The 14,572-nt window shown below is 37.6% G+C and overlaps 1 protein-coding gene across 3 annotated transcripts in view; it reads left to right on the top strand.

Moving 5' to 3' along the window:
* Window positions 1-385: 385 nt before the first annotated feature.
* Window positions 386-14,572, top strand: part of LOC132123470 (sialoadhesin-like) — a 92,785-nt gene continuing 78,598 nt past the window's right edge. For 2 of the 3 annotated variants that reach the window (XM_059534095.1, XM_059534097.1), the window contains exons 1-6: window positions 386-460; window positions 687-738; window positions 1,535-1,918; window positions 2,622-2,909; window positions 3,002-3,295; window positions 3,631-3,666. In XM_059534095.1, coding sequence (XP_059390078.1) covers window positions 702-738; window positions 1,535-1,918; window positions 2,622-2,909; window positions 3,002-3,295; window positions 3,631-3,666 — 1,039 coding nt within the window. In that variant the 5' untranslated portion in view covers window positions 386-460; window positions 687-701. The remainder of the gene's footprint in view (window positions 461-686; window positions 739-1,534; window positions 1,919-2,621; window positions 2,910-3,001; window positions 3,296-3,630; window positions 3,667-14,572) is intronic. The other variant, XM_059534096.1, reaches the window with a different exon arrangement.

Here is a 14,572-nt window from a genome sequence, read left to right as displayed (position 1 = left end):
AAGTTGGGCCAACTTAAAATTTTAAGTCAACTAAACACAAAATTGAAAGTTTAACTAAAAGTTCACTTAACTTAATATATTATGTTGATTAAACATGCACAAAAGTTTGTACAACTAATTGACCTTTAAGTTGAGCGAACTCAAAAATCTGCTGAAGCTGGTTGCCTTAAATTTTAAGTTGGCCCAACTTATGATTTTTTACAGTGTACAGAAGTCTTAGCTTTATAGCATAGACTGACTAAAATTTGATCATGATGTAACAGCCTTATTTGGAAAAAATTAAAATGTTCCTCTCTGACACTGTCATAGTCATAGCAAAGAGCGTTCACGCCTCCTTTTATAGGTTCTTCTTCATATAACTGTGTAGTGTTTTTGTCTTTTACAGTCCACATTTCGCAGCGCTTGGCATAGAACTTTTCTATCCAATCCATTTGTTTGTGAATGAGACTTCATTAAGAAGGTAAGAATGAAAATTAAAGTATATTACATTTTATTTAACCAATGTCTTTAAGGTTTCATTTTCCATAAATTTTAGCCCAATTTGTCTTGATTTGGTGGCTCCACTTATAGCATAAAGTGACGGAAAACAACCATTTAGTCTTGGGGAAAATTTGTTATAATCTGTTTTTTTTTTCTTTCCTTTGTTTTTGTACATGTAAAACAAGTTATTTTTGTTTTTATTTAAGGGCCACCCCAGGAACATGATGGGACCTCTGCTACTTAAATTGCTTTTACAAGGTATAGCATCAGTTTTCCATCTCTTTTACTTCATACATGTAGATGCTGTATACAGTACATCAAATCTAAAAAGGCTATTTAAGAAATGTATTTAAAGTGGCAGCTTTTTTCAGGTCCGGTCTTTATTTGTGAACACTTCTGTTCTATCTTTCCCATTGCTCCCTCATGGTAATTGTACTGTTTATGATTGTGCATAAAATCTGTGATTGCAGATAAGAAGATTAGATATTTACATTAGATAAGACAAGGAATTTGACAGTCACCAGTGTATGCACTTCTCAGATATTTCCAGACCACAGGCAACGCATTCAGCACTCGCAAAAAAAAAGCGCCAACCAATGCCACCAGATACGGACGAGGAAAAAAACTGACACAACAACATCTAAAAAAAAAAACAAGTGTTTGCTAGCGTTGGTCTGAGTGTGAATAAAATAATTAGAATAATACGTGATGGATGCTATAATACTGATTAAATGTTGGGAAGTGTTCTGGATATTGGGTGGCATGCAATAACCAGTATAAATATAAATGCAGTAATAAAAATTTAGTTTTGACCGAACCGGGCTAATAAGGTCATACTTCCTGGTTCTAGTGAGGACTCTAGCTGCTGTATTTTGGACCAGTCAAATCAGCATAAGTGAATAAATTAATAAGTTTTCAACCACCACCTGACATTAGTCCACCCAACATTTAATGTTTGTGCAAAGAACACGTGGTTAGAAAACAAAAATAAATATTTTTGAAAAAAATTGCTTAATCTTCCTGCCATGAATGTTCTCCAACTTTTGTTCCACAGGTGTTCTGCTGTTTGATGCTTTGGCATGGTATGTGAATATGCCATCGGAAATTCATGGCCTCAAAGGTTCCTGTCTGGTCATACCATGTTCTTTCTACTACTCATCATACCCACCCAATGACCCACGTAGAGTTGTTTGGTATCAGTGGGTCTCTAGAGGTTATCCTTTAGTTTATGATCCATGGTATCCAAGTTATGTCATTGAGAAATTCAGATTGAAAACTGCTTTATATGGTGATCCATCAAAAAGGGATTGCAGTCTGTTGATTAAAAATCTGGACACGTCTCACCATGGAGAGAAATTATATGCATGGATTGACCCTGAAAATGTTGGACGGTCCACCTTCAAATTTTATGACGTCACCTCAACTATTGTTGTTGACAGTAAGTATATATTCCTGTGGTGGTCAATAATATGAAGGACTAAAAATGACAGAAGGAAAAATAAATAAATAAAAGTAGAAATAAATAAATGCAGAAATAATAGTGAAAATAAATACATTTTGGTAATATAAATGGCTATTTCTGTATTTTTGCATGTATTTGTTTATTTATGCATTTCTATATGTATTCATTTATGTATTTATTTATTTATTTCTACATTTATTTATTTCTGTATTCTCTAACCAATCCTGCTTCAGACTGATGTTGGCACCCCTTCTCAATTAGCATACAGGCGCAGGGAAAAATAAATGTGGAAATACAGAAATAAATAAATGTAAAAATGTGGAAATACAGGAATAAATGTAGAAATGTGGATATACAGAAATAAATAAATGTAGAAATATGTATATATATATATATATTTTTTTTTTTTTTTTTTTTATATATATATATATATATATATATATAATACAGAAATATAATACAGAAATAGCCATGTTGTATTACCAAAATTTATTTATTTTCACTATTATTTCTGCATTTTTTTATTTCTACTTTTATTTATTTATTTATTTTTCCTTCTGTCATTTTTAGTCCTTCATACAATAATATCCATAACAATAGATCCATTGACTTTCTTCTAACCAATTTTTGGGTTTAAACTGATATGATATTTTAATTCCAATGTTTATGTCAATTGTAGCTCAGCCACAGCAGCCCAGCATTTATATTTATGGAGGTGAAAGGACAGGTGACAAAGTCACAGTAGCCTGTTCAACTTTCCACACGTGTCCATATAGCAAACCAACAATAACTCTGAACGGTGTCGAAGGATCTGACGGAATCAGGGATGAGTCTGTTAAGAACAATCTATGGAAAATCACTTTGGAACGAAAAGGTATCATAATGACAGAGCGCTCGACTATTAAGTGTTCAGTAACACATTATGGTGGCATAATAGTGACAGCTACAAAGGACAAAAGTGCAGAATGTAAGTAAACACGAATTTGAACTGTTATGTAGTTTTAAGTCCACTATCCATGTCACAGGGGAACCTATTACAAGTTTTCAGTTCAATTTCAGGTGTTCATCATAAAATAACGATTGAGCCTGAACTGGCAGATGTCACAGAGGGCATCACAAAGAACTTCATTTGTAGCGTCTACCATTCCTGCCAGAAAGAGAATCCAACCATCACATGGAACTATGAGAACATGCAGGTCACAACAAGGAACAAAAAACTCCCTGGTTTAAATCAGATCAGCTATTCCAACATAACCTTTCTGGCTGCAAAAGAGGACCATGGAAATAAACTGATTTGCACCGTAAAATTTTCTGGAGCAGACTTTGATGCATCCGTTGTTTTACGTGTACAACGTTAGTAATCTTACATTAAATGCATTGTGGTCTTGTTCAAATTTTTATAATTGATTCATTTTGAATCTGCAAAAGCAAAAAACAAATCGTGTGCTGACTGCCATGAAGATGGTGAAAATTATAAGGTCTGAAAAAGATGCAATGCAAGTATATGAACACGAAGGCTTTGAGCTACTGTATGAAAGTATTTGTGCAACCAAATGTTCACATACTTGCATGACATACTGTATTTTTCTAGCATAAAGCACAAATACAAGAGTTTATTTAAGAGGAACCCAACAATAACTAAAACTTTATAAACCTAAGCTTATTGTTTTCTACTAATTGTCTTACAGAGTATCAAAAACCAGCCAGTCCAATGCAGAATGAAAGTACGTTTTTATGTTTATTCTCAGATTAACAGTGTATGATTAGAAATTTCATTTTCATTTCTGTGATAACCGATTAATCCACTATATGGTGTCACATATAATTATAGCTCATTTCCAGTATGTGGCAGGTGTGATTCCCAAGATCACTGCACTGCCTCATTCATGTGTGGTAATACCGTGCAGTTTCAAGATGGAAGAGGAATATGTCACTCAACTTCGGGTTCTTTGGGTCAACAAAAAAGGTGGCTACATGTTTCACACCGACCCAGTCGATGTCTTGGACAACTTCAAAGGACGCACAAGACTCCTCGGAAACCCAGATGAACATAACTGTACTGTGGAGATGGATAATGTGAAAACTCATGACAACGGGCCGTTCTGCGTCCAAGCAGAAAGAGAAAATGAGAGATACAGCTTCAACAACAGCTGTGTGTTCCTAATAATGCTGGGTGAGGAAATATCACATACTTTTGAAAGTGTTTTTCATCCATGACATTCCTGAACTAATATAAACATTTTGTGATTTTTATTATAAAGCATCTCCCGACAAACCTGTGATGTCATCCCTCCCTGAAGACATCGAGCCCGGGACACGAGTCACCATCAAATGCTCAGTCAATCACACATGCTCCTCTCACCCTCCCCAAATCACCTGGAACATCCCAACAGCCCGAGAAACTATCAGCCACAGTCACATGGGTGGAGGCGTCTGGGAAACAGTGTCCTCTGTGACCTTTATTCCAACTGGATATGAAGAGAAAGATGATATTGTCTGCACTGCCAACTTTTGGGGAGGTAGAACACAGGAAAATACTGGCTTCCTCAGTATTAGACGTACGTACAGACTGATAGATGTTTTCATATTACTGGTCAAACAGAAACTGTACTTCATGATTTGTAAGAATTGTGACTTTTAATAGTTTAAAAAATCTAATTATCATAGGAGTTCAAGTGGTTGGAATTGGGCCTTATGTTATTGGATCGTCACTTGTGTTCATCCTAATTTGCATATTTGCTGGAGTCTTCATTTATAAGAGACGACAAAAGTAAGTTTACTTATTTATTTCTGGCTTATGCTTATTCTTCAAAATGTCTGTTGTAACCTGTATCTTAAACCATCTAGCAACACTAATAATTCTGAAGTGCACCGTTTTCTGCTTATAACTCGAAAGTACATGGAGACCAATTTTATCCAGACATTATAATACGGATGGTGATATTACATTTACGAATCTGCTACTGCTGTGCTTAGTTTCTGTTTTTATCAGTCAGCATTGACAACTTCTCATTGTCTTCACATTGTCATTATCGATTGTAGACGGCCTCATCAGGATATGCAAGGTTCACTAACACGATCTGAGCCAAGGTATGTATGACATACTCATTTATGTTTTCAATTAGTTTTTACACATTGATTCGTGTTCACGAAAGTCTCTGTATGAATGCCAACAGTAAAGATTTTCTGATTTGTAGTACACTAGCAATTTTAACCCTTTTCTTTAAAATAGGAGATCAATGTGGAACAGATTCTCAAGGTTGGACTTGACATTTTCTCATCTTTGCATCTGTATCTTTTTTTTTCTTCTTATCCTGAGACTATTTAAACATTTTCCCCCAGTCATTTTAGTATGCCTGAAGGAAGAATAGCTTGGATTAACAGGGGAAACAGGAGTGATACCAGGCAAGCACAAAACGAAAGAAAATCTGATTAGTGTTGGTTCTTACCAGTGAATTAACTAGTGCTATCTACAGGTACACTGGAGATGCTCCAGGAAGACCACCAAAGCCTGAACAAAGGCAGGTTGAAAATATATTTAACGTAACTGTAATTAACCATAAATTATGTTAACAATTAATCATATTTTACATTACCTGATTAAACATTACATGACAAACACATCTCAACAGACGGAGCATCTGGAGTCAATTTTCTAGGTAATCAGTATTCACTTTTTTTTAATCATTGTGTTTCATTATTAAATAATAAAACCCTTCAATTTGTTAATTTTTTTTCTCTTTTTGTTGTAGACGCCAATCACCCAGAACCAATACAAATCTGAGAGCAGAATACAAGTTAGTATTTTATTTAAAAAAAAAACATATTAATAATAATATCAGTTATATTTTACACTACAGAGTTTTAAAAATTAATGGTTGTCATTGTATATTAAACAGAGATGAGAAAGTATTTTCCCAAAGTGGCATCACTGATGAACCTTCTCTCTTCACAGGGCAAACAACACACGTACAGTGTCAGGAAACAAGCCTTTCTCCAAACCTCATATGCCATCACCAAAGAGGTACAGTGCATTTCAACCACATACAGTATGAATCCTTCAGTATTTACATCACACCACAAAATAATATTGAATAAAGTCAGAGTGTCAAATTAAACGTCAGTGCCACTTCAGGATTCCTTCCACTTTAAAATTGATCTTTATAACAGAAAAAACAATGATAGATTTTCTTTAAACTGTAGTTTGGTCATTACAAATGTACCAAATGAACACAGTTTATTGTAATATCAATGTATTCATACATTATAATACATAAACCCTGTATGTGCTGGCATACGGGTCTATGAATAGTCTATTAAATTCATATACAGTAGCTTAACAGTTGTTATGATAAATGTAAACATGCAATTTTTAAATTCTTATTTTCCCCATGCACTTCAGTGAGTCAAAACCCTACCATGTGAGTAAATTTGTTTGTTTTCTGTGATTTATATGCTATTCACTGACTTCTGCATATCTTAAATTTTCGTTTAAGGGTTATGATCATGATGCTGATTTCACCAACCTATATGGAAATGTCTTATGAAAATGTTACATCAGGGCTGTGCATGTGCTCTGACAGGTGGATGACATGTCCAGATTGCATAATTTCCTCATCCTGTTCAACATTGTTTAAACCCAAAACAAATATTCTGAAATTAACAAACTGAAACGTATTTTTACTGACTTTTAACATACTTTCTGTCTTAACCACTAAACAGCTTAAAAATCTTGAGCACTTAATCAGTCAAACTCAATCCAAAAAAAAAAAAAAAAGCGCTATACAAATAAATAAACTTGAAATAACATTTTGGTAAAATGGCCAGAAAGTATTAAACAACCTTTTTCAAAATACATTCTTTTCAAAGTTTGGATAAATGTATTTTTCTAATTAAATAAATTCATTGAATTACTTAAGAATGTGGAATACTGAAGTGCCGCAATAGAGTCCCCAAATAGCCTAAAAACTAGAGATGTAACAATCTTTATTTTTAATATTTATTTTGCCCCAGAGTCATTTAATGTTGATTATTTACAGATATAGTCCTGATCTGATGTTTGTATTTTCGTAGGGTTGTGATAACAGCTTTGTAATTTTAGTGGTATTATTTTAGTGGCATTTAGTGGTAATGTAATGTCTTTTTGATAAAACGTGTTTTTACATTTGTAATGAGGGTGCTGATGCAGCATTAGAATCCATATGCAGAAGTTTATTGCAAATATCCAACAACAAACACGTGGAAACAAGCAGAGGGTTGAGAAGTCAAGCAGTCCGATCTTACAACAATCCAAGGGATGATCTAAGAGACGTTAGTGAGAAGCCAGGCAGAGAAGTCAAACCTTGAGATCAGTCCACACAAGCAAACAATCCAGAAAGGGAAATCCGTGGAATCAATGGTCAGAGAACGAGGCAGAATCATACACATGCAGACAACCAGAATAACAGGTAAACGCTTGGTAAGGCAGGGTAAACTGGCAATACTTCGCGATGAGAAAGCACATGGTTCCAGCTTAAGTAGTCCCAAACAGGAAGTGAATGTAGAAGCAGCAGAGGGAGCGCTCAGTCAGTACTCGGGTGATGGCTCCCTCTGCTGGCTTGGCATTACAGAACCCCTCCCTCTAGGAGCGACTCCTGGAGCTCGACGAGGACGTCCCTGCGGTCGGGGTGCTGGACGGTCAGGTCTAGCTCGATGGAATTCCTCTGTGAGCGATGGATCCAGAATGTCGTTGGCGGCCACCCATGACCTCTCCTCAGGTCCATAGCCCTCCCAGTCCACCAGATATTGGAGCTGACCCCCTCTACGCCGAGAGTCCAGTAACTCCTTTACTTGGTAGGCGGGCATACCACCTACATCCAGGGGTGGCAGTGGTTCTGGGGTTACCTGGCCGGGGTCAGCCTCCGGGTGGACCGGTTTGAGAAGGGACACATGAAAAGAGGGAGAGATACGGTAGTTAGCAGGAAGCTCCAGCTGGTACGTTACCTCATTAATACGTCTGAGAATCTTGAAAGGGCCTACGTACCTAGGGCTGAGCTTCCTGCTGGGCAGCCGCAGCTTGATGTCCCTCGTAGAGAGCCGGACCCGCTGTCCAGGTTCGTAGGGAGGGTGTGGACGTCGGCGTCTGTTGGCCTGGATCTCCGGATTCCTTATAGCCCGTTGAAGACGCACATGAGCACTGTCCCACACCCTCTCACTACGTTTAATCCAGTCGTCAACTGCCGGAACCGAGGAAGGTTCACCTGACCATGGGAACATAGGGGGCTGATACCCCAGGACACACTGGAAGGGGGTGAGGCCTGTAGATGCATGAGTGAGAGAATTCTGGGCATATTCGGCCCAGGGAAGAAACTCTGACCACCTATGTTGTTCCCTACTACAATAGGTTCGTAGTTATCGGCCAATCTCCTGGTTGAGTCTCTCCACCTGGCCGTTGCTCTGAGGATGGTATCCAGACGTGAGGCTAACCTTAATATCCAATTGCTTGCAAAATGTTTTCCAGACTTGGGAGGTGAATTGTGTTCCTCTGTCGCTGACAATGTCCTCAGGTAAGCCATAGATACGAAATACATGGTTAAAGAGAGCTAAAGCTGTTTCCATGGCAGTAGGTAATCCTTTTAATGGAATTAACCGGCATGACTTTGAGAATCTGTCGATGACTAGAATGGTTGTGAATCCGTCAGATGGTGGCAGGTCAGTGATGAAGTCAATGAGAAATGCACATCTCTTCTCAGGTTCAAATCGATCCTGTTGAAACTCAAAATATAGCTTTCCTTGTCGAATGAATCCTTTGCATTGTTCAGCAGAGCCATCAAACTTATTAGGAAGAGCAAAGCTTACCGTTGAAGGCGTGGGAGGAGGAAGAGATCGTACGTAGAGCATCAGGTGTTCGTTGATTGATTGTAGCTTTGCAAGTTGTTCCTGAGAATTCTTCAGAATCTCGCTTTGGTAAGCGAATGCGGCTTGTAAGTTGGAAACCTCCGCTGGATTCACGGTAGGCGAAGTATTCTGTAATGAGGGCGCTGATGCAGCATTAGAATCCATATGCAGAAGTTTATTGCAAATATCCAACAACAAACACGTGGAAACAGGCAGAGGGTTGATAAGTCAAGCAGTCCGATCTTACAACAATCCAAGGGATGATCCAAGAGACGTTAGTGAGAAGCCAGGCAGAGAAGTCAAACCTTGAGATCAGTCCACACAAGCAAACAATCCAGAAAGGGAAATCCGTGGAATCAATGGTCAGAGAACAAGACAGAATCATACACATGCAGACAATCAGAATAACAGGTAAACGCTTGGTAAGGCAGGGTAAACTGGCAATACTTCGCGATGAGAAAGCACATGGTTCCAGCTTAAGTAGTCCCAAACAGGAAGTGAATGTAGAAGCAGCAGAGGGAGCGCTCAGTCAGTACTCGGGTGATGGCTCCCTCTGCTGGCTTGGCATTACAACATTTAACATTTGAAAACTCATGTCTGAAGAATCAGTGATTAATTATTATGTTTAACTGTATTATGAACAGAGTATTGATTTTTTTTTTGTAAATACTTTGTGCCTTATTTTAAAACAAGGCAGCAAACTTTTTGTATCATTAAAATCAAATGTTATTGTTTTTGTGTAAGAATCTTCAGTATGTTCATAAGCGACTAACACAATGTTCATTTATTTTAAAATGTTTCGCTACATTTCTCCAGCTTGTGGTTCTATAAATGAATGCTCATCAGAGCAGTTGTAGGAGGTGGTTATCACACATTCATCTGTAGAAAGATAGCTATGATTAAATGTCAAACTGCATTATTTACATTTTTCAGTTCCTCATTTTGATTTAGAAAGTCTGTTTGGAGTAGATGGGAAGGTACCCACACACTGCCTTGTCAGTTTGTTAAGGGCATTGTCTTGTCATACGCAAGAATAGGCTTTCTATTTGAGCCTGGTATCTGCTTCTAGTCTGAAAAACAAATAAATAAAAAATATTAAAAACTGGGTCACTATTGTACCAAAAAAAAGTTTATTTATGTTTAGGGATCAAATTAGTTACATAAACATGGATCTAAAACATGAACAGTAAGCTATGCAGGCACCCAGTCTTCTGTCACTGTCTTCTGTGATTGTTGTGTTTGTTTGGTGCCATGTGCTTTTGTCCTGTCTCTTTTCTTACCCCGCCTATCTTGTTACCTCATCATTGTTTTAGTTGCTACACCTGTGTTTCTCCCTTGCTCCCGGACTCATTTACCTTCACGCTGCACACCTGTCTCTCAATCACACACACAGCTGTTGCTCATTGTCATGGACTATATATTCTGGTCTCACACATAGTGATGGCAAAATCGAGGCCTCGTGAACCAATGAAACAGTTGAACCAAATGTGCCATATTGTTTCGAGGCTTCGAATCAATCCGACACCCGTTTCAACGGTGACACCTAGTGGTCACTTGCAGGTGTTGATCTGAAACAACCTTGACGAGCCATTAAAAAAATGTTGTTTTTTTATTATTATAATGTTCTAATATGTGAAGCTTGTAACCTATAGGCTCCTCAATGTGCATAATGTTATTTTGGTCATGAAAAATGAACATTAATAAAAGAAATCAAGCCACAATGTCTCACTTTTTTAGAGATTTTTATTCAAAAATATTAATTTATCTGCTGTGGAAGGACTTAGCCTACTTCTTTTTTTACAGATAATTTCTCCAGCCTTTGAAAAAATCCTCTCACAAGGGACACTTGTTGCTGGCATACAAAGATATTTTTTTGCAAGGACATACAAATGAGGAAAGATTACTGCTCTCTCTTTCCAGTAAGTTAGTGGATCATGAGTTCTGGGCAAATACGCATCGTTGATGTATTTTTTCACTTCCACTGTGGCATCAGCTGTAGCATTGTGTATCATCTTGGTTTGATGGATGCGAGTATCAAAAAGTTCCCATAAACTGTCCTGTGTTTCTACTGGTGTTGATGTTGATGGTGATGGTGATGATGATGATGATGGGTGTGATGTTGACATTTCTGGGTCTGAATAAAAATGAAAACAGCAATTAGTAACAAATCCTAAACTGACGGCATATATGAAGGATATATTATATTACATGATTCAGATTACATAACATAACACAGACTGAAACTGCTCACCAGGATTTGTGTTTGAACGCATCAGTGAAGCACGCTCCAGTGTGATATGCTTTTCAGCTTCCTGGGCTTTGGCAGTATTTCCAAATGCCACATTTTTGAACCTTGGGTCCAGCAGTTTAGCCAGTGCCAAGGCTCTAAAACTCTCATAACCTCCACATCTGGAGTGCAGACCTTCTTGCAGATGTGAGCCTATGAGCCAAAACAGGAGAAACACATATTTATAATAATGACAATAATATGACAGTTATGGCCAATCACATGGGTAGTATGGTCATTGTGGCCTACCTAATTGAACAGTTGATTCCTGCGTTGCATTTCCTTTTTTCTGTGCAAGCTTGTGCTGCAACATCCTGTACAGTGGTATAAGCTTTGAAGCAGACACTCTCTTTTCCTCTGACATCTCTGTTGTTGCGAGTTTGAATGGTTGCAGTATTGACAATGATTGTTCAATAATGTCATAATCAATACTTGTCAGGGGAGCAGTATCATTGTTTAAGTTGGAAAGTGCAGCAGCCACTGGTTCACGTTGGTCATACAAGCGCTGTAGCATGTCAAATGTGCTGTTCCATCTCGTGTCAACCTCCTGTATCAGTTTCAGAGTTGGTCTTCCCATCAAGCTCTGCATCTCCACAAGCTTGTCCTTTGCTTTGCAGCTGGATCTGAACAACCCCACTATCTTTCTGGCCTTCTGTCGTATTTCATTGATGACTGGGGTTTGATCTAGTGCCTTTTTCACAATAAAATTTAAAGTATGAGCAAAACATGGGACATGGCGAAGGTGGAGTAGCTGGGCACTTAGGATCATGTTAGATGCATTGTCAGTCACCATGCACTGAACTTTGGAGGTTATTCCCCACTCAGCCATTAGCAAGGCTTTAGCCTCCATGAGATGCTGGGCTGTGTGGGTTTGGTAAAACCTCCTTACACCCAGTACAACAGTTGCCATTTTTGCCTCTGGTGTTATGTAATGGCAAGTCACACCAAGATATCCATCCATATTAATGGAGGACCACATGTCAGCTGTAAGGCTAACAAATTCTGCCTTTTGTAGGTCCTCCATTGTCTTCTCCTTGGCTTTGTTGTACTTTTCGCTGACCATTATTTTAAGCACCTTCCGGGATGGGAGGACATAGCTTGGATCAAGCTTGTTCACAAATGCCCTGAATCCCTCATCGTCCACGATGGTGAAGGGCTGCAGATCCTTCACCACCATGTTTATAAGAGCCTCATCCAATTCCCTCTGTCTGACTTTTAAAAGAGAAGACAAAACATACTTTCAGACAAATACATTGGAAAAATACAGCTTCAATTAGTGCACATCTATTAAAAGTATAGCCTATTGGTTCATTATTTGGAAACCTTCCAGTGTTTATAATCAGTGCTTTATATAACTTATAAACTTTATAAACAGTGTCCCAAAAGGTTGTAATTATATTTCAATTATAATTATATCCCAAACAATGCATACCTTGCTTAGATGGCCCAGCAGTGTCAGTAGCAGGCCTAGGTACAGGGGGAATGCCATCCTCTGCACCCTGCAAAATGGCAGGATGAGTGCTCCTCAAATGGCGCATCATGGATGATGTATTGTTGCAGTAGGCTAGCTGCCGATCACAATACACACATCTCACTTTATTTGGGGTTTCTAAATGGAAATGCTCCCACACCACAGATGTACGGCATCTCTTCTGGGGAGCTTCCATTTTATCTATCTATCCAAATCTATCTATCTATATATGAATCGATCTATGTATCTAGATATGTATCTATATATGTATCTATCTATAATATATGTATTTATATATGTATCTGTAATCTATCTATATATGTATCTATCTATTAATCTAGCTGTCTATATATATTTATATCTATGTATCTATTAATGTGTCACTATATGTATACTCTGTCTATCTCTAGCCTCTCAGTCAATGTGTTGTGTAAATTTAAATGTAAGTCTAAATTGCCTATAACTAATCAAATCGCACTATGTCACTATATCACCAAAAATCCGCTATCTCAAAGTCAAACTCCTCTCACAAAAACCCACGAGGTCAAAATGCGTTTATTTCACTTTTATACAGATGTGCGATTGTGTGGTCTGTTCCCGACCGTTCCAATCAAACGCTGATTCGGCGGACCACACCTGATGAAACAATTAGTGAAACACTTCGAGGCTTCGTTTGGTCATAGTCACGTGACATGGGTGTTTCGAATCACGCTTCGGATCAGTGTTTCGACACATCTGCGCTTCGGGATCTCGCAAAGCTTCGGAACGACTGTTTCGCTTTAGCCATCCTTACTCACACACCACTCTGTCTGGCTGTATTAATTGTGATTTGTTGGTTGTTGCTTGTCCTTCTTGTTTTACATTAATTACAAAAATTACAAAGAGTAATTTCTTCCCTGCACTTGGACCCAGACCCTGTTTCTTCCTCTGCGCGTCCTACCGCGCCGTGACCGATCCTAAAGATTAATAACTATTATTCCTACATTCTAAAAGAGAGGTCAGGGACATCTATTGATTGGAATTATGACCATAGGTAAGTTTAACAAAGTTTGTTAAATATTGGTATAATTGAGAGAATCTGATAACAGTAATATCAGTATTTTCCTCATGAAAATATTTTTAGTTATATATATATAACTACTGTAGAAACAGAATAAAGAGTTCAAGGGTCAAGTGTGGAAAAAAATTGTCTTTAGCCATTTCTTGAAGATGCTGCAATCAGATCAGGCTGGTGGGTCAATCCACCACCAGGGAACAGTTAAGGTAAAAGTCTGTGAAAATGATTTTGTCGTTGAAATCATGATCCGCACTCACAAAAACAGTCCTTATTTTAATTTTATTTTACGTTCATCGTTGATGGGAAAAGACACAAACGTTTCAGCTCAAAGCCTTCTTCAGTGTCCAAAGCAATTCAATCCCTCCACCCCCTTTTCAAATGACTAATTATATTGCTGTCATCATTCATTAGCCAATGTTCAATTACTGAAATCATTATATCATTTCCATTTAAATATTAGACAATTTCATGTAGCCCAACATAGATTATCACCTCCAAAAGTACACCACACAATATATCTGTGATAAAAACAATAAATATCTGGGATCTTATATTTATAACTATTGTAAAAAAACAACCATTAGTATCTACTCCACCAATTCACTTAAAAATGAAAAATTCAATGATTTAAAACATCAGAAATACATCGTCATAAACGATCATTGTTTTCCACGCTGCAGTAGATACTCAAGATTTATTGTCCAAAGTATTATTTATGAATTCGTCCAATTATAATTCATTATAGGAAGACAGAGTTCCTCAACAGTGCAATATGGGGTCAGTGACCTATAAGTTTATAATTACAAAATGCTTCTTGTTTCAATAGTCCTTTATTTATATTAGCTGATCTACATTACTCCAAAACTTCCTTGATTCCTGTTTTGTTCAGTCCTTAAAATTTCTCAGTGCAGTCTTAACATGTCTGTCTTTATTCATCTT

The sequence above is a fragment of the Carassius carassius genome, chromosome 41 (assembly GCF_963082965.1).
Source record: "Carassius carassius chromosome 41, fCarCar2.1, whole genome shotgun sequence".
In the NCBI taxonomy this organism is placed as follows: domain Eukaryota; kingdom Metazoa; phylum Chordata; class Actinopteri; order Cypriniformes; family Cyprinidae; genus Carassius; species Carassius carassius.
Note: the sequence above shows the minus strand (reverse complement) of the source record. Positions and strands in the feature narration are given on the sequence as shown.